We start from the raw sequence: 21,230 nt of genomic DNA, 5'->3' as shown, positions 1-21,230 counted from the left end.
CTCTTTTGATACCACTTGATGAAATGTGATTATGGCTGATATAGATAGTGAGGGTCTGATTTACGGAAGGAGTAGTGTCCATCGGGATGGCAGAGAACATTGCTTCCACCATCCCAAGGTTACTCCACCATCCAAATTTAGAAATGACTGCCACCCCGCTGGCCATCCCTGCACATTGGAAGAAACTGCTGTCATGGCGGTTTCTTGCATTGTACTGAAAGTTTGGTGTACGCCTGCCATCAGTTTTGACAGCCGTACAGCAAATTATTGACAGTTTTGTGTTTTTCAAAGCAAACTATCACAGTGGGAGTTTGGTTTTGAAAAAAAAATGACCTCCAAGCCCTGGAAGTTTTCTCAAAGGGAGTGGGGGGCATTATTGTTTTTTTTTCACGTCCTTCAATGACAGGTTTTTCTGGCTTTCGGTCGAAGTTTTCTTTTGATGGAGCCAATGGGATTTTTGTGATAGAATCCTTAAGATTTGTTCATCTCTAAATGAGGTGGGAACGGCTAGGGTTTGGCAGGCAGGGTACTCCATTGCATTTGTGATTGGGTACACTGGCCGAAAAACTCTAAATCTGGCTGTCTGTGTTTAAGCACAGTTTACCTAACATCCTTAAAGAGGGAAATGTATATCTATCTTCATACATGATTTGTGATGGTTAATTTTCAGCTTACAAAACACATTTGATTACTTCTCCATGTATTTACAAATAGACAACCTCCTACTATTTATATTTATTGTTAGGAAGTGTCCTTTTTGTCATTGTCACTTCCCACGTTTTGATCTATATGCTGTCTTTATAGTTCTGGAAGTGCACTGGGACCTGCTAACCAGGCCCCAGTGCAAGTGCTTTTCCCCTTAAACTGTAACTGTTGAATTGTTACACCCAATTGTCAAGCAGTTATCATGCCTGTTAAGTCCCTAGTAGATGGTACCAGGGGTACCCAGAGGAAGGGTGATAGGTGGAGTCCCCAGGGCTGCAGCACTTTATGGTGCCACCCAGAGTGACTCAAGAAAAAGTATATCTGTAGGTCTGCCATGGAAGCCCTGCCTGAGCAGTCTGTCTGCTTGACAGTGATTCTGCACACACCACATGCTGCAGAGCAACCCCACAGCCTTAATATGCATACGTTACTCTTAAAGTGTTCTTTTATTAGTGCTCTATATGGAGATCCAGCCTCCTACAGTAACATATATTAGTTCAGCCAATTTCTTTTTAAACTCCATTTTAATCAAACAGCATCCATTTTTGCTGATCACTCCTGTTTTTCCCTCTTCCATCTCATCCTCCTCCACATTTTCTCTCCCCACAGGCTCTGCAGAAGCAAAGACAAGTGGTGTATTAGGCTTTTACTTTGCATGCATGTATTATGGCTGGACTTTTTTGTGTTTCCAATGTTACTTTTCTCAAGGCCATTCAGCTGTAGTTCCACTGCTGAGCGTAATACTCTTTCACTGGTGTGTGCTTCATTGTTTAAAATGTGTCCTATTAGTTTTACTTCCTATGAGAATGTGACACAGAAGATGTTGGATGCTTACTTTAAAATGGGATTGTGTTATGAACTTATATTTATCGTTTAATCTGTATCACTTAATGTTTGAGATTTTTGTAATAAAACCCTTCAAGTTTTCCCTGATCTAGAACTCATGTACTGAGTGTTCCCACTTGCTACTCTGTTAAACGAATGTTGGGTCTGTTGATGACGAGGGGAACTTTTAGCCCAAGATCAACCCCAGAACGGAAACACTGAGATAAATTTGAGGTGCTCTGAATACTGGGGTGTTCTGAAAATTGGGGTACGGTATTGTCCTCCCACAATATTCTGCTGTGGTTCTTTGGCTATTATTCCATGTTTTAAAAAGGCCAGAGCAGGAGGTCATGATTTTCTTGTTCATGCCTAAGGAATGGGAGGCCCGGCTTTAAATTGGAATCCAATCACCCAGGGTCTGATTCATAAAGGGCCTCCAAACTCACTCATGGTGTAGGCTTTGCAGTCAGGGGGTATACTCCACACACGGGCCTGAATCTCCCCAATGAGAATTCTCATTGAGGAGATTCCACCAGGAGTGCGGAGACTCCCCCATGACTGGCGGCCTCCACCACGAGTGCAGAGGCCCTTTGTGAATCAGGCCCCTAGTGTTCAGGAAGGGTTTGATGACATGGCTCTACCCCAGATGTAGAGGTTATATTCTACTACAGGAGTTTCTTGGTCTGTACACAACTATTTAGTGCCAAGACGAGAAAGTGTTCAATTCCACATATATGCTTTTTATAAGGTGCATCAGGAAGCATCTTCAAGCACATCACAACTACTATAGTTTATGACAATGTACATCATGATTAGATGTGAACTTCTCAGATGTTGTTTGGGGGTATTGTCAAAAGCAGGTTATACTGGGCCACATCTGTAGTGGTTGATTTATTTTATGACTAATACTGCAAGCCTGACCTACTGTGGCACTGCAACAAAAAAAAAACAACAATTAACCCTTTCAGCACGTGAACACTTGGTTAGTGAGCAAACACGGTAATGCTGCTCAAGGCGGTAGTGTGTGGGGGGTAGAAACTCAGAGCTCAACAGTTACCAAATAACATGCAATCCCTTTATCCCTTTCTAAGTTAACTCTTTGGAACCATCCTTCTGCCTTCATTAGTAGCAGGAATCTGTAATTTTAACCATCTTCTTTATTAATAGAATACTTTGACTAAATGTGTGGTTGTATACTACGTGCTGTAATATTCGTAACTGAGCTACTTAAAATGTTGCATATGTACATTGAAATTGGATCTTTAATACAATAACCAAATTATCTCAAATTGCCTGCGTCTTTTATTGTGTCTTGATGTTATTTCTTTAGAAAATGTGTTTATTAGACATTGTTTCTAAATATTGTGACAGGGAGAATCATAGATTATTTTCAGAACATCAAGATCCGCTGATTTTATTCTGTGCTGTGACTGCAGCACATTTAGTTTGTATCATCCTGGTTAGCCTAAACTACTTTAAGCAGTTGAGTCTTCCCATTGCAATACTGTATTTCTATTGGATGGTTCTGAGAGTAGTGCATTTGAACCTCATCTTTAGCTTGTGAGTTGTCTACCAATTAATGGTCCTCATTGGGTGGTCAACGGTGTTGGTCATCCTGATTTCTCACGCCTAACTATAATGAAGAGAGGTCCATCAGAGGACCAATGCCTCTGTGGGTACAGTATACAATTTGAGTGATTGGAACGGGAAAGGTTCAATTTAGTTTTTTGGTGGGCAAGATGGCCGCTGCGGGATGCAGTGAGTGAGTCGCACTTTCACCTCCTCCCCACTACCGTGTTTCAATGGTGGAGCCTCGCCTGAACGGATCTGTTTCTGGGTATTACGAGCCCCAAAACTTCAGGGACTACAAAGCTGATATCGTAGTCTCTGAAAAGCGCCGAGGAAAAATTATAGGCCAAGTAGTCTCACACTTCAAGAGGAGACTAGCTAAAGTTGCTAGGTTGATTATAAGAACCTGGCTCAGGATGCCTCCCCGTGTACAGAGAGGGAATGAAGCAAAAGATGGCAAGGGGGGTAAGATCTCCGATCACGATGCTGCGAGAGGTTCAGCCTCCAAAGAAAAAAGTAAAGCGGACTCTAAAACCCCTGCCTTAAGTGCCTCACAGAAAGGAGCCATCAGCTTTAAGAAAATAACGGCAAAAAGAAACGGTCCCGACATCGCTGTTTCTTTGAAGGAGTCTGGGAACATCAACAAAGTAAAGGCAAAAGAGAGTGCGCTGCGCCAACACACGGTCACAGAGAGCTTTGCCAATGTACCTGCAGGCAGCGGGGTACCTGGTAGCGCTCACGGAGATGCCGGTAATGCCGCCTCGGACGCCAGAGCAGGAGCCGGTGTTGGAGCCGGTGCCGGAGCTGGAGCTGTGGTTGCTAGGCAACCAGGAAGACCATTGGAAGTGAAGCTGCCTGAGTCAATGCCTGCTGCAACTGCTACGGCTGTAGCCGCAGTAAGGAGGGAAGAGCTAGCTCCGGAGTTGGACTTGGAGGCATCTCGGGTTGGGTCAGCTGAAATGTACAAGCCTGAGAGACATGACAAGAAGCTCACTGAGAAGAAAAAAGTGAGTAATGTGAATGAGGATTTGATAGACAGCCGTGCTATATGTACTGAGTTGCCAGATGAAAACGGGAGGATTGCCATGCCGGTGTTTGGGTTAGAGCTTCAGTCCCATTCCCAAATGTCTACTAAGGAAGGTGCAGGTTCGATATGTGCTGAACCTAGCACCTCAGATTGGGCGGAAATCATGGACTTAGATTTGGAAAGCGGATTCATTAAATTAGGAGGTGAGTCCTCTGCCTCTGCCTCTGCTGAAGTGGGTATTGGTAATGGCGCTGCCTCCACAGATAAATTCTATTCTGTCGATGAAGACTCTCAATCTCAATCACAGTCTCTGCCATCAGATGAAATTAGCACAGATGAGTCTACTGGTATAGATACAGGCAGTAGTTCTCCAGCACAGAGAAATACGCAGAAGAAACGCCTATCTAAAAGAAAGCCCTCTACAACAAGTAGTACTACTGACCCTACTAAAAAACTAGCTTGGGATTACTCTACCACCACCTTATCCTTTTTGGAGCAAGACAGTCCTGCTACGTTGACTGGCGTTCAAGGTTCCACACAGTCACCTCAACCTCCGGTTACACTTGATTTACTATTTAATACATTGAAACTAATGCAATCCGAGGCTAGGGATGAAAGTAGGAGAGCAAGACAGGAGTCAAGGAAGATCCCGAATAAACTTAGAAATATAAGCAAAAGGCAGGATGAGATGGTGGAGAGAGTCACTCACGTGGAGGAAAGAACTGGCAAAGTAGAAGATGAGCTGAGAGATTTAAAAATGTATAAACAAGAGCATCAAAAGGTGGCAGAAGACGTCAATTGGAAGTTGGAGGACTATGAGAACAGACAGCGCCGCAATAATATCAGACTGTTAGGCGTGGGAGAAGGTCTTGAAGGGGAGGATCCCAGAATGTTTGTTGTGAACCTTCTAAAGGGGGCCTTTCCCGAATTAGCAGCCTGGCAGTGGGAAACTGAGATCCAAAGGGCCCACCGTTTTCCGTTTGTATTCAAAAGGGGTCAAGCGGGAGCTTATGAAGGGCGTCCGAGGGCACTGTTAATCTATGTGGGGAACTTTCTTTTGAGACAACTCATATTGGATAAGGCTAAACCAGAGGCTAGATGCACATTTAATAATGTTACTTTTTTTGCAAGGCCGGACTTCTGCCACACAACAGTTGAGCGCAGATGGAGACTGAGGCAGTTGATACCCCACATTCAGGCCTTGGGTTCTGAGGCTTATTTGTTGTACCCCGCTAAATTGAAAATAGTTACCAAAGGCCAGTTTAAAATATTTTTTTCCGAAATCAAAGCGAAGGCATATATGGTGGAAGTTTTGGGGTACAAGGAGAAATAATTAAAGGGTCCCTTGGAAGTCTGAACGGTGGTGGGGAGGAGTGGCGACTGCTGCTTCCCTAGCGTCTGCACATAGGTCATGACTGACCTATTTGCCTGTAGTGGAGGGTGGGGGTGGGGTAGTGTGGGGGGGGTTCGGGGAGGGGGGAGAAGGGGGGGAGAAAATGGCACACGATGCGCACACAGAGATACATGTTGAAACAGTCACAGAACTTGCACATATGGTGGAAGGGGGAAGTAAAGGAGGAGATTGAGAAATGGAATAGGGAGTTGGTACCAATTCTGGATGTTTTTAATGGCTTGTCGTATTATGTCAATGAATGTCTGTGGTCTTAATGATCTTCAGAAAAGATTACGAGTTTCAGCGTTTTGTAAATCAATGTATCCAGATTTGATCTGCCTGCAGGAAACTCACGTGGAGGGAGGTAAGGGATATTTGTTAGAACAGCTGGGTTTTAAAGTATTAGCATATACAAAACAATGCTCAAAGACCCGCGGAGTAGCTATATTAGGGAGAGGTATGGAATGTATAGATTTTAGGAGAAAAGAAGACATATGGGGGAGGTGGGTTATAATAGATGTAGGTTTTAGAGGAGCTAGGTTTACATTGGTTTCTGTATATGGCTCAACGGGTGATGATCCTGATATATTTCACTTCCTGGATCAAGAGCTATCAACCTGGATGGAACCCATTATCTGCTGTGGAGATTTTAACATCAACCGTCCCTCTAGTGTCGAGCTGCAAGTGGGGCATCGGTATATTGGGCGTAAGAAGAGAGTGCATAGGGCAATAGTAGACATGGCCGCACACAACGCTTTATCTGATGTTTGGGCTAATCTTTATCCACAGACAGATGGTGATGCCTTTTTCTCTGCCCCTCATGGAATAATGGTAAGGTTGGATTATTTTCTAATCTCCAATTCTTTGCTCTCTAATACACAGATTAGGACGCTACGCCGCTTGGTTTCAGACCATAATCCCCTAATCTTGACAGTTAGTTTAAATGGGATAGTAAGAAAGGTATATAAGTGGACATTCGAGAGAGCTTTGTTAAAAGATGAGGGATACTGTAAACATATGGATAGGTGGGTTAGAGAGTTTTGGTGTATTAATAAGGGGAGCACTAGCAGCGGCAACGCTTGGGATGCATTTAAAGCTGGAATAAGGGGAGAGACGCTTAGCTTTACAACCTTTAGGCAGAAAATTGAAAGAGAAAGGGTAGAACAACAAGTTAACTCTCTCTTAGCTGCAGAGGAGGAGTTGGGCAGGTTAATTTTGAGTGGAAGCCCCTTGGATCAACAAATGTTGGAAATTATGGTGGTAAAGGCTGAAATAGCTGAAAGTATTGCTAATAAAACAGCAGCAAACTACTTGGCAAAGAAAGAACAAGCTTGTGAGTTTAGTGAGAGAGTGGGGCATATTCTCGCCGTTAGAACGAGACAGAAGATTACCGCAGGAGATATTAAGAATATGAAAGATGGCTCAGGCAATTTGATTTCTGACCCTGCAGCTATAAGAGATGAGTTTTGGAGATATTATTCAGAATTATACGATGTGGAAGCTGAGGTGTGTAGGGATAAAATTAAAGACTATTTAGGAAACATCCAACTTAATGAGTTAGAGGTAGAAGAAAGGGAAAAACTAGACTCTATTATAACCATTGAAGAATTGACATTAGCCCTATCAGATCTTCTGTCATCAAAGGCTGCAGGACCTGATCAGATCCCTGTGGAATTCTATAAAACATTTTTGGCGGCCCTCAGGTCGGAGTTACTGGATACGCTTATTCAAGCTCAGAGTGAAGCTTCAATTCCAAACTCATGGGGTGGTACTGAAATCGTAGTCATTTTGAAAAAAGGCAAACCTCCCACAGCCCCTGGGTCGATTAGACCTATAGCTCTAATGAATGCGGATGTGAAGTTGTATTAGAAAATCTTGGCAACAAGACTGGCTGCTGTTATAGAGAAGTTAGTTTCCCCAGTCCAACATGGGTTCATCCCAGGGAATGGGTACTACGGAACATGTTAGGACAGTGATTACCTCCTTCGACGCTATGGAGGTTACGGGGGGCCCTGTTGCAGCTCTATTTCTGGATGCCGAGAAGGCTTTCGACAGGGTCGCCTGGGATTTTTGTGGGAGTTAATGAGACATTATGGTTTTGGTGAAGGATACATTAGAGCAATTCAGGTTTTATATAAGGCCCCAACGGCTAGAATTAAAATTAATCGGGAACTCACAGCTGCGGTACAGATAAAAAGAGGGACAAGGCAAGGATGTCCGACTTCCCCACTTCTTTTTGCACTTTATATGGATCCTTACTTACGTTATCTCAATTTTAATCCTAGTATTCCCCCCCTTTGTTCAAATGGGATAGAAATTAATGTGCTGGCGTATGCAGATGACGTTGCTATAATTACCCCGGATCCATCTATGGCAATTGGAGAAATTGAACAAGAGGCCCTTAAATTTGGCATAATCTCTGGCTACAGGCTTAATAGTGCAAAAACGCAGATCATTAAGAATGCAATGGTATGCTGTAACGATACACGAGTGGTTTCGGCAGCAGTTTATTTAGGTGTTGAAATCTCGTCTAATTTGGAGACAGTGGTAGAACGGAACATTTCCCCCTTACTGAGAAAAGTAAGCTTAGATTTGGTCAGGATAAACAACCTTAGACTCTCACTGGTGGGCCGAACCAACGTGATCAAAATGCTTATACTCCCTAAGTTTCTTTATTTTTTCCAAACAGTACCCTTAATGTTTGAGTCCTCTTGGTTTAATAAGCTTGAGTCAATTTTGAATAAATTTATTTGGTCATATGGGAAGACCAGGCGGGCTTATAAATTTATGACTTTACCGAGGGCTAGGGGGGGTTGGGGGGTTCCAGATTTTAGATTATATTACTGGGCTTCGGCTCTTCAATATATACAAGGTCTGATTGGTGCTAGTGGAGCGGATTTGAATGTTAATGCCTTTTCGACCACGGTATACTCTATTGTACTGGGTTCTGAAACTGCGAATGCTTTTCTAAATTGCGCTGATTTTTCATACTATAAACGCACTCGTTTTAAGACAGTTCTAGCAGCGCATAACATCTGGTCAGCTGTAGCAAAAAAATGTGGGTTGGGAAGATACAACAGATACACCAGACTATACAGGAATAAGACCCTCCCACCCTTAATTTTTGCTGATGCTACTATGGCAGAATGGGCTAGAAAAGGAATTATAAAAATAGGAGATCTGCTGGGCCCAGATGAAAAGATACTGCAATTTTCCGATCTGATGGCAAAGTTTAATATTGCTAGACAGAGCTTCTTTAAGTATCTGCAGATTAGGAGTTTTCTCAGCAGGAAAAAAGGCGGCGAGGCTGGCTTTGTAAAATATAACATTCTGGAAGCCATAGAACAAGGTGGGGTGTGTTCTATTCGCCGTTTTATGCTAACTTGGTAGAATTGAAGCAAGAAGATATTGAAAAATATGGTAATAAATGGGCTGGGAAATTAGGGATACAGAGCCGATTTTTTTCGGACTCGTTGGAACTAGGATGTTCCGTTTTCTGTTCTGCCTCGCTACAATCCCAACATTACAAAACTTTATATCAACTCTACCATACACCGGATCGTATTGCACAGTGGGGTGGTACTACAGGGACTACTTGTCCTCGCTGCAGTACTTCGGCAGCGGATAGTATTCATATTTTTGCGTTATGTCCTCAATTAAGAACACTGTTGAAAGGTATCGAAGAATTTATGGATCGTACACTTGGATTGGATGTGATGTTAACACCAACTGTAATTATGTTAGGGGTTAGGGGATTTGATGGTGAATATTGCGAATTTTTATTTGTAGCAATGGCGGTGTATAGATTGCTGATTGCCAGAGCCTGGCTGGATGTAGTACCCCCAGTAACTCAACAATGGATTGCCTTGTTATTGGGAACGTTCAATCTAGAAAAAGGCATTTATGCTAGGAAAGGAAAAAGGGCAAGGAGGTTGGGAAGGCAAATATGGGAACCAGTTCATCGATGGAAAGATGTTCTGTAGGTTAAATGGAAGTAAAAGTGATGTATAACGTTATATAGAATTTTTGTTCTTTAGTACTTGTTTAATATATGTACTTATATATTTTGTATTTTGTGTAGTGCTATACGTGTGCCCATAAAATTTTTAATTAAAAAAAAAAAAGGAAAGGGAAAGGATTGCAGTTTGTGAGGAGCACTTAAAACACAGTATTTTGTAAAATAACCATGATTTAAGACCATCAAAATAGAGACAAAAGTGCATGTCTGAGAGCGAGTATGTAAAATTTCCAGGTGAAATCAAATGTACACCTTACCATACCCAACAGAAAGCTCCTGTACCCAACTATTTAGTAAGTAATATATGAATTAGGGGAGAGTAACACCCCAAACACCCCCCCCACCCCATTGCTGAAGCTACACCCCCGAGTACCACCTCTTGGATCAGTCCCACTTTTATAGTAATGTCACAGACCAGTAGTGTTGGTTCCACTGTCAGGGTCCTAGAACTCTCATAGTGTATCTCTCCTCTGTATGCTGACAGTCTTTGTTGCAAGTGGTGTTTTCCAAAGCTGGCAGTGATGCAGGGTATCTCAAAGAGGAGCACGTGCACACAATCAACTAAGCATTCAGATCTTGCACTTGTAGCAATCTGCTTTTAGATTGTCACCTCTGGGGAACACAAGGGGGAAGGCCTTGCCTTAGTGATTCCTCTATAGGACAAAGGAAACTGCGGTCTCCACCTCCCCACACCATCCTGCAAGCCTTTAGTGGTGCCAAGTAAGAGGCAATCAGCAGGTCTCTGCTGAATAGATCACTGCTGCATACAAATAGCAGCCTTGTCTCCATCTTCCCACACCTTCCCTTACCGTCTGATGGTAAGCCTAAAGCTCCTATATGCCAGCTATACACTTTATCAGTCTCTGGAGTCTGCCCTTCATCCTCCATCTTGTGCCATGCTTTACCCAAGCAGATCCAAACTGGATCCCACTTTCCTCAAAGTCACAAACTTGTATTCGGCATTTAGTGGTACTACCATACATCATATATACACCCTGTCAGCACACTCCACTCACTAGGCATGGTTAGTACAGCTGGTATCTGATATTTACTCGAGGGAGCCCTGTGGGCATCTCACTCTTACAGAAAAGGAAAAGGGATTTCCTGTGCTCCAGATCAGAAAATGGATTGGCACCACCACTGCTTCTTGATTCTGTACTAGGTCAAGGACAGATGTGATGTGTCCTTGAAAGGCATTTATGGTGCCTCCTCCCGACAGGAGAGTCACTCTAAGGGTCCCAGATCCTTTCACAGTCCCTAGGCCTCAGCATCCACACTCATGATTGTCATGTACACACAGACAAAGTCAGAATAGCAGTAAAACTACAATTGAATTACCCTGCGCAGGAGTGCACCTCTGCAAAATCATGTGGGGGCTATAACAATTACCTTTTGTCTAAGTACATTTAGATCATGTGACTGAGACTCGTATGGCGTATCAATGACAGACAGATTTAACCGCGAGTCCCTCTAGCCATGTGGAAATCGGTGAGGTACCATGTACCAGCCAGATACAATTACTTTATATGATCCTAATAGACAGAAGGTTTCTATCAAGTGGCCTAAGTTTCTGAAAAAAATATTATATTGCCTATCTTATGGCCAACACGTCCAAGTGAGCTTGTGTCAAGCCTTGGAATGATCGTCCTAAATGTTTGCAGGATAAGTTCAAAATATTGTTTAAGGATCAGTTACTCCTAAAGTAATCACAATATTCGATGAAGAGGTTTTATGCAGCTCACCAGTTATTTTAATAGATAGGGTTGATGCTATAATTTATGTTTTTTTAAATATTGATTGCTTTAAAAGATTCCATCGCCATTTCCCCTCTACGACTAAACGCCCGGAGCCCAGTCTCTCTAAAAGTGAAATAGCATCTATAAATGAAATCCATAAAAGATACATTTTATAAAAATAAAACAAATGTAATCATCTAAGGATGTATCAGAAATATGTCAACTGGCCTAGACTAGAAAGTAAACGTGCCAGGCTCTCAGACGAGTCTTCATAAAATGAATGTTTATGAAATGCGCCACAAGATGGCAGCGTCACATAGAATTTGAAAAGCCTAATTTCTTTTATGATTCTGATGTTTGCTACTCTTTTTTTTGTATATAATACTTTACCTCTCTAAACACAACCTTCATCGCTGTATGTGTTCTAGCCTGGCGGGGTTCTATGTGGCCAGAAACAAATACTTTTACTGGCCTGGTCTGGTCTGGTCTCCTTTCAGGGTGCTATGGGATATCTTGAGGGGATAGAGCTCTTGCAAGTATGAGCCCAGTTGGCCATTTAAAAGATGATTATATGATTATTTTAAAAAAAAATTAAAAAGCATTACCAGCTTGTTCATTTGGGGACTCTCGTTTTGTTGTGTTTTGCTCAATGGGACTTGAAAATGTATTTATTTTTTTTGTACTACTGTTTTGACCTTAAGGAGAGTACAAAAACAAACTCACGGGAAAAGTCGAGGAGATGCTTTTGATTTGATGGACTCTGGCGCCATGGAGTGGTCATTTATATACTTAAAAGTATAAGGACCTACCTGTAGGGTGTGGGTAAAAGCTTTAGGGGGTGATTTACTAAGCTTTTGTGCTGTGTTGTCGTCACAAAAGTGACGTAAAACGACGCAAAATCCTTTTTTTGTAATTTACTTTCCAGCGCTAAACTTGTGGGGCCTCATTTATGAAAAGTGACGCATTGCTGCGTGAAAGCAGCGATGCGTCACTTCTCAGTGCGCACTCCTTGTGACATACCAGATGCGTCATATTTAATGTATGACGCATCATGTTGCAAGGAGGTACAGATACGCCAGTATTTCTGACATATCTGTGAGCGCAAAAGTGACGCTTTGCTGGAGTGTGTCACAAAAGTGACGCAACTCCCGCAATGCGTTCTTTCACATGGGGCAAGCCCCATGTGAAAGGGCCTGCGTCAGTCTCACGCCTGCTGTGAGGCAGGCGCAAAATTTTGATGTAACAGCATCCTAGAAGTGACGCAGCGAAATCTCATAGATTTCACTGCATCACTTCTACGAGGCATTTTGCGGGGGAACGCCCCCCCTGCATACATTATACCTGACACAGGTATAATGTAGCGCTGGGGTTTACAAAGTGATGCATCTAAACAGATGCGCCATTTTGTAAACAGTGCGCAACAGGAGGCATGTTTTACGCCGCCGATGCGTCACAAAAAGTGACGCATCGGAAGCGCAAAACTGACGCAAGGCCTCATAAATGAGGCCCTTTTTGTACAGGAAATAACGTAAAATTAATGCAAAGCAGCGCATTTCACTGCATCGCGTTTCTTTGCGCCGTGGGGGTGTACCAAGGGAGGTGCATGGGCATTCCCATGCAACCACCCAATATTTCTCACCCCAAACCCAATTTACTAAAAACTGTAGATTTGGTTTAGCATGAGAAAACTGCGGCCTTTTCAACTAGGCGCAAGGAAGGAGAAATGCTCTAATTTCTCCTTCCTTTTCCGACTTTGCATGCTTGCTGTGCTGTGCAGAATGCATACAAAGTAGGAAAAGCTTTCCCTTGTGTCAAGCATAGTATTTTGTACAGGAAGGGTGCCTTCCTGTACAAAACCTATGCTAGACTCATGCACACACCCTAGTGCTGCGGCGCTAAGGTGTGTGCATGGCACACAGCAGCTGTAATCAGCGCCGAGGCAAAGGAAAGGGGAGGAGAGAGCCATGTCTTTGAAGATATGGCGCTCTCCTGCTCCCTCCCTGTCGCACAACGCAGCGCAGCCTCGCGGGGGCTGCAACGCATTGGGTGACTTTTTCGTAAATCTCCCCCTTACTGGTGAGATTCCCAAGGTACCATTAAGCAATATTGCTTATAATTTTAGCTCCCGGTTTCTGTACACTGGGTACTGGAACAAAATGTAAACCAAATTAGAAAATTCTGAATCTCTGTAGTTTTACTTAGAAACATAAAGCAGGGACAATATAAGGCCTTATTTATGAAGGCCTTGCGCCGCCGGTGCGTGACTGTTTCTCTTTTTAAAAGTGACGCACTGGCGACGCAAGGCCTTCATAAATAAGGCCCATATCCTTTTATCGAATACACCAGGAAAACACATTTCAGAAAGTATTTTAAAAAGTTGCACGTAATTCTTTTTAAGGGCTTTCAGGGCTCTGAAAAAAATAACAAAAATGCCAACACTATTAAAACACTGTTTTTCTACCTTGTTTAGCTGCAAATTCCAGCTAGTGAAAACATTCACATCCCATTAGCAATTGTCGAAAATCACAGGTTTTGAGGCCATCAAAATCGCGACTCAAGTTTCGAATTTGGTGGGGGAGTGAGGCGACCTTTACCGTGTAATTACCCCATGAAACAGGATCTGCTTGATAAGTTTCTTGTCAGAGGAAGCGACGGCACGGGAATTAGAAGAGGGGCGTTTTGAATTTCGTGATTAGTAGCTAGTACATATGTTTAATGTTTTTTAGATACGTGTATTGTGCAGTCCTGCCTATGTGGGTATTAGTCCCGACCTCCGATGTCATCCATATCCAAAGTCTTGTCTAGCAGAACGGTGTCATGTAGCACTGTTCACCTTTCAGCCAGTACATGCAAGACATGTAAGGGCCTCAATTATGAGGCTGTGCGTCACTTTTACGCTGCCAATGCGTCACTTTTTGTGACGCACCAGCAGCGTAAAAAATGTGCCTTGTTGCACCATATTTACAAAGTGACACATCTAGGTAGATGCGTCACTTTGTAAACCCCTGCGCCACATTATACTTGCGCCAGGTATAATGTATGCAAGGGGGGCGTATTGACGCAAGGAAGGGTTGTAGAAGTGACGCAGTGAAATCTATGAGATTTCACTGCGTCACTTTTAGGACGCTGTTGCGTCAAAATCTTGCGCCTGCCTCACAGCAGGCGTAAGACTGACACAGGCCCTTTCACATGGGGCTTGCCCCATGTGAAAGGACGCATTGCTGGAGTTGCGTCACTTTTGTGACACACTCCAGCAATGCGTCACTTTTGCGCCATACAGATACGTCAGAAATACTGACGTATCTGTAACTCCTTGTGACATGATGCGTCATACATTAAATATGACGCTTCAGGAATGTCGCAAGGAGTGCACACTCAAAAGTGACTCATCGCTGCTTTCACGCAGCGATGCGTCATTTCTCATAAATGAGGCCCGTAAAAGTGAAAGCTAGTTGTTGCTCATCGGATGATGAGTTGGCCTCAGCGATGGGGGAGGCTAATAACCAAAGTAAAAGGAAATGATTGAGGTTATTAACTCGTTCCGAGGTCAGTAGAGCTATTAGCACATGAATGTGCCTGCTCTGGCACCGCCATCTAACCTGCTTCTTCTAAAGCTGCCATCTGTTAAGTTATGTCAGGAAAGCCCAGATTCTCAATGGTTTAGCATCGGCATTAGCATTATTTTTGTAAAGCTAAACAGACACGAAACCTTTTTTGGGATTCTCAAACCAATGCAAAATGGAAAAAGAAGCACAAAGCAGCGTGAAAAGCTGCTTTGCATTCATTTGTGTCGAGGGGTTTTTGCAAGGGTGGTAGATGGGTGTCCACCCTTTTACGACTTTGCATGCGTGCTGCATAGTGCAGTACACTTACAAAGTAGGAAAAGGTTTTATCGCTTGTCTAAGCATAGTATTTTGTACAGGAAGGTAACTCTTCCTGTACAAAACCTATGCTAGACTCATGCACATACCCTAGCACTATGATGCTAAGGTGTGCGCGTGGCGCTCCGCAGCTCAAATCAGTGCTGGTATTCATCGTCGGACTGGGAACACAAACCAGCCCATGCAATTTTGCCTGATTGGCCCCGGGGCATGGGGGGGTTCGGGGATATCCTATTGAGAAGCAGCACTGCTGCTACTTTAGCACTGCTGCTGCTTTTGTTACAGGGGGACAATATTGCAGCCCTGCTGCAAAACTGGGCCACCAGTGACAAAACCGACCCCCACTGCTGGTAAACTGTTCCCCACATTTCTGGTCCACCAGGAAAATGCCCGGTGCCCACTATGGCCAGTCTGGCCCTGCCGGTGCTAAGGAGAGAGGAGGAGAGAGCCATTTCTATGTGAATATGGTGCTCTCCTCTCTGGGTGCTGCACTCTATTGCGTGACACATTTCAGAATCTGGGCCGAAGGGTCGCAAAACCCAAGTAGATATCATCGAAGAAATATATTAGAATGCCTATTGCTTGTGGATGTTAGCGAGACAGGGTTGCAAGAAAACAGTTTTTTCTCTACATTGGATGTTTTTTTTTAATTGTAATTGTCTGTTGTGAGTGTATCAGTTGAAGTCACATGCTCGTAATTTATAGAATGCATACTGAGGAAACTGATTAGTTTTCCAAAAAGGTGCTAAAGTGATCCGCATGTCAGTGTTAGATGTGGAAAAATAAAGCATAGTTAAGAGAAAATCCTTGGTTTCAAACTGTAATAGTGACAGAAGTTGTATTATCTGTACCTCTTGATACAGACTTTCCACCGAGCTGTTGCTGTTATTGAGCGACAACACGAGTCCCTCCACAAAGACCTCCAGGTCCATCATTTCCTGTTTCAGTTGTTCGAAGGTCACCTCTGGCACTAACTCGGCCATCTCAGGCCGGTTCCCAGCCTTGAGTCCATCCATCTCGTTCGACAGGTTCTTCATCTTCTCCATGCACCAATCTAGGTTTTTCCCGAACTCGTCAATCTAAAGGGAAACAAGGAACTGATTGGCAAAAGATACCAGCTCAAGGCTCAGTGTTATAACCACATGTTATCTCTAGAGGGCGCTGTTGAGCTGCGTCTACTAAGCTACAAACTATTTGGAGCTGAAAATAAGAGACTGCGGGGGATATGTACAAGGAAGTGGAGGAGCGTGTCGGTAGCCTCCTTGGCTTAACAAAACGCTCCGCCACCTCTGAAATGTAAGGCTGCACCATATTTACAAGAATATGGTGCAGCCTTGCATTTACCTCTGCAATGGCGCAAAGTTTAGCAACATAGCGCCAACGCAGGCATCCTTGCAACAGAATGCAAAGGGTGTCTGCGTGCAGGGGAGGATTGTTTATGTGTAGAAAGGTGTCCCTTCCTGCAATTAAACAATTCTAAGGTGCAATTCTGTCACTTTCATCTGTGCTGCTTCATGCAGCACACATGAAAGTGACAAAAAGCTATTTTTTAAAGGTTTGTTTATGTACAGGAAGGGACGCCTTCCTGTACATAAACAGACCATGGCATTTTGCTTTTTCCATGTGTGAGCTGCAGAAGGCAGCACACATGGAAAAAGCAAAAACGAGGAGAAATAATGCATTTCTCCCAGTTTCTCCAACTTAAGACCAGGGGTTTCCTGGTCTTAATTTTGCACTGTCTCCTATGTACGCCACCCTTGTACATAGAGGGCAGCGTCAAATACAATGGGTGCTGCGGTGGAACGCCCACCACAACACCCACTGCACGCCTCTTTCACGCTAACCAAAGAGTGACAGGGGGCCTTCTGTACAAGGCAGCGTTAAGCCACGTTAAGTGGCTTAACGCTGCCTTGTACATAAGGCGCAGCCCCTATCGCCACCGCAACGTCAGTAAAAGTGACGATAGGGCCTTGTACATATGCGCCTGCATTTTGTGAATAATAGGCAGTGTGGTGGAAGTGGCGGTTTTCCTGGGAGGTATTTGAAATATGGAACTTTTATGGCCCTACAGGTGCCAGTCAATCCTATGGAACATGTGACATCTTTAACCAGTGATTTTCTATTTAACTAATAGCACTGTGCACTCTGGTGCCTGTAATTTCATCGTATCTTTAATATTGGTTAAAAAATCTCAGTGCGCATTGCCTTGTTCACTTATGAAGCAGGAATAGCGAGTGGAAGGTTTCACAGTGACAAGAAATCAGCAATTTGACATTTTTGACACTTTGGAAGGGTAATTAGGCCGGATGGGCCAGGACAGGACAGGAGTGCATAAGAAAAGTAACGTAAGTAGATGGTAAAATTACACAGAAGTAAGGGATGATGATATGGGAAAATATTGAAACTCACAGAAGTAATAGCCAGATAAAAGAAGTACATGTGATACTCCTTTATGGCACATGATGTCAATATTGAGAGAAGGACGACTTCACTGTATTGCACTATGCTGTTAGTAAGGTATGTGGGTGGCTCTTTTGGAGGTTCAGAGACCAGGGACTTGGATAATGTAGTATGCCAAATCCAGCCATGTGTGTGCAGTAGCGGCCAGCACAGATCTGGGGTGTTGGGGCGGGGTAAGCGAGGGGATATAATCATTAAAAAAAATCACTTACCTCCTCGCCGCTCTGTCCCAGGTCATCCGTTCTCCACCATACAGGAAGCAGTCAGGCTCCCCTGAGCCAATCACGCCGCTGCAATGCAGCGTTGCAATTGTACTGAGTGCTGTGGTACGGCACTCGTATGGGGACAGGGGGGCCTGGGCATGTCCTCTATGCAGGCTATAACCCAGCCGGCATGGAGAACATGCTAAAGTGTGCATGACTGTTTGATCGACCCAAGAGCGCCGGCCAAAGCATCATGCGCACTTTAGTGTGCCCACCACTCCTCCCCTGCTCTGTCGGCAGAGGAGCCCCACCCTGCCATTATACTGCCGCAGCAGGGAAGAATAAAATGATAATAAGATCACGTTATTATATTTTATTGTTCCTTTAACTGCTGCACAGCAGCAGTGGGGGAACGCACCACCACCACTGAGTATGTGTCAACATAAGGCCCAAGTTCACAGGACTGTCTTCTCCATTACAGTAATTTTCTTTGCATTTTGGGGTTTGCAGTCTTGTTTTTAAGAGCAGAGAATGAAAAGAAAAACCCTGGACTAGATGTGCTAATCAGCGGCAGCCGGTACAGGTAAGCACAGGGGGGCGGGGCAGTGCACAGCAGAGAGGAAGCCGACAGACAAAGGAATATGTATTATTTATTTATTTATTCATTTAATTATACCTATTCTGTCGTCTGTCAACTTCCAACACTCCCACCCTGCCCCGCCCCCGCCACACCGCATTTACCTGTGCGACCCGCCGCTGGACCTAATGACAGTGAACTGGGTAAATCTTGCAGGGCGTGCCAAGGGCGACACCAGCAAAGTGTCTGAGAGACATTATGAAAGGAATAAAACCACTTATATTCAGGTGTTTAACACCAGTATGTAGAGAAGTGTACGAGACTCCACTGTAGTGAAAGACTGTCTAAATGAGGAGTCCTCTTGGAAGCGTCGGATGTCAGTGAGTGTGCCCTGCAGGACAAGAGGGCAGTGCCATGGATCATGAATGAGTTTAAATGCAACACTTTAGGATTCTGAGGTTGGAACTAGTGAGAATATGTAGGGTGGAATGAATAGTTGGGACAGTTCTTTTTACAGAGAGATATGACAGAGCCTTACCTTTTGCTGTTCATCTACCACACTGACGTTCAGGTGCTGCGCCGTCATCTCCAGGGCTTCCACCCGCTTCACCGGGAAGGCCTCGTCCGGGAGGACCACGGTGCACACGCAGCGCTCATTCTCATCAATGTAAGCGGAAGCATTCTGGGCATCCTACAAAGTATCCAAAAGAGGACTTACAATGAGCTTGCTTGTGAAACATCTTGGCTACAAAGCCAAACAAGAACTGGCAATGCAAATGGTTTTGGCTCTTGTTTAGTACAAAAGTTTTTACCAAGCTTCATTAATACATATCTTATATATATACCAGGAGTAGTGCAAAACAAACAAGCAAGTGACATCAACAGCAGTGCAAGCAGTGCTTTTTTTGAGCCAGTGGTTGAAAGTGGCGTCCACCTACGCTCATTTTTGGGGAGCGGCACTTATTTTCCATCTTCAGACGTTGACCGAAAAGAGCGAAAACCACAAAATTGGGAAAAAAAAGATGGACAAACAGTGACAAAGAAAAACAGCAGGGATGAAAATAACCTGGAAGAGTGTTGCAAATTAACCACAGAGTGCACATTATCCATACACACATAGAGCAGGTGCTGTAGGAGGCAAAGCACCAGCGAGCCGGGGTGAAAGTCAGAGTAGAGAGTGCTCAAAGAGAAGAGAGTGGGGTAGATGGGGGGAAAGGTGAAGATAGAGAGGAAGAGAAGAAAATGAAGAGGTAAAGGGGGTGGGCTGGGGCACAGAGGCTGGAAAGAAGCAGCAGAGGGAAAGAGTATTGTGAGGAACTGGTAGAGGGCAGAGCATGGAAGGTATGGAGAGAGACTAGTTGGGGAGAGTGTAAGTGAGAAAACAGGAGAAGAATGAGAGTGTCCTCCTGACATTTTTCCAACCTTATATACATGATTCCTAGTGTCCATCATGAAATCTCTGAGCCCCAGGGATCAGATTTGATGACAATCCAGGAGTACCATGTTTAAATAAAGACTGTAAACATGTATATTGCAAAAATAGAGAACAAAAATATAGACTGCCAAAACAAAGCCCATGCAAAAGTATATAGAATATCTCCCTACAAAATATCAACCTGTTAAATAGTCTCAAATTCAACAAAACTCCCTTATTAACTGTTCTATATCTAAATGTACCTACCACTATTCTAACTGTGGCTCTTGTATATTGAGTTCATGTATGTCCATTACAATAGGATTATGTACAATGCAATATATTTCAGGTGAATTTTTTCTATATTATATAGACGCCTGCAATCCATACTAATATAATAGAGAGCCCAAACTTTTGAGGTGGGTAATCTCAGGAACCACAGCACCAATCACAACACCCTATACAGCGTTGGAAAGGGCAGTTGCAGCAGAAGGACATAGGCTATGCAGATGCCCACCATACACATTTAAAAGTTAAAAGAACCGTGGCAGCAAAGTAGTCCCTTGTGGGCGTGTCTGTGTTGTGCAGTGGGCGTGTGCTGGGGGCGTGGGCATGTGCGAGCGTTGGATTACGGAAAAAAAAGCGAGCGTTGTGCCGGATATTTCATTGTTTTTTCTTCCCAGGTTCTGTACATTCCAGCTCCGGGTGTCCACCCTGCTCCCTTTAAATACCCCTGTAACCCATAATCATAACCCACCCTTACTCCTTAAAATACCCCAACACCCTTAAACACTAACCCATCTTAACCCTATAAATATACCCTGTACCCCAAAACCCAAACCTATCCCTAAACCCTAAAAATACCCCTGTACCTCAAAACCCAAACCTAGCCCTGAACCATATAAATATCCCTGTACCTCAAAACCCAAACCTACCCCTGAACCCTAATATTACCCCTGTACCCCAAAACCCAACCCTAGCCCTGAACCCTAAAAATACCCCTGTACCCCCAAACCCAAAACTAACCCCTGAACCCTAAAATATCCCTGTACCCCAAAACCCAAACCTAGCCCTAAAACCTTAAAACCCCCGTGTACCCCAAAACCCAAACCTACCCTTAACCCTAAAAATACCCCTGTACCCCAATACCCAAACCTATCCCTGAACCCTACAAATACCCCTGTACCCCAAAACCCAAACCTAGCCCTTAACGCTTAAAATACCCCTGTACCCAAAAGCCCAAACCTACCGCTGAACCCTAAAAATACCCCTATACCTCAAAACCCAAACCTAGCCCTGAACTCTAAAAATACCCCTGTATGCGTGGTAAAAGCATATAAAATGTAATGCCATGCGTTATAATGGCATTGCGGAGTCATGGTACTTTCGTAATGAAAGTATGCGGAGTGATGGCATGCGGAA

At 43.9% G+C, this 21,230-nt stretch overlaps 1 protein-coding gene across 1 annotated transcript in view; it reads right to left on the bottom strand.

Moving 5' to 3' along the window:
- LOC147692407 (olfactomedin-like) overlaps positions 1-19,079 on the bottom strand; it is a 32,525-nt gene extending 13,446 nt beyond the window's left edge. Inside the window, exons 1-2 of the mRNA XM_086936783.1 lie at positions 18,933-19,079; positions 16,006-16,233 (exon numbers count right to left, since the gene is read on the bottom strand). Of these exons, the coding sequence (XP_086792909.1) occupies positions 16,006-16,233; positions 18,933-18,980 (276 nt within the window). The 5' untranslated portion in view covers positions 18,981-19,079. The remainder of the gene's footprint in view (positions 1-16,005; positions 16,234-18,932) is intronic.
- Between the last annotated feature and the right edge of the window lie 2,151 nt (positions 19,080-21,230).

The sequence above is a fragment of the Lissotriton vulgaris genome, chromosome 9 (genome assembly GCF_964263255.1).
Source record: "Lissotriton vulgaris chromosome 9, aLisVul1.2, whole genome shotgun sequence".
Lineage (NCBI taxonomy): Eukaryota > Metazoa > Chordata > Amphibia > Caudata > Salamandridae > Lissotriton > Lissotriton vulgaris.
Note: the sequence above shows the minus strand (reverse complement) of the source record. Positions and strands in the feature narration are given on the sequence as shown.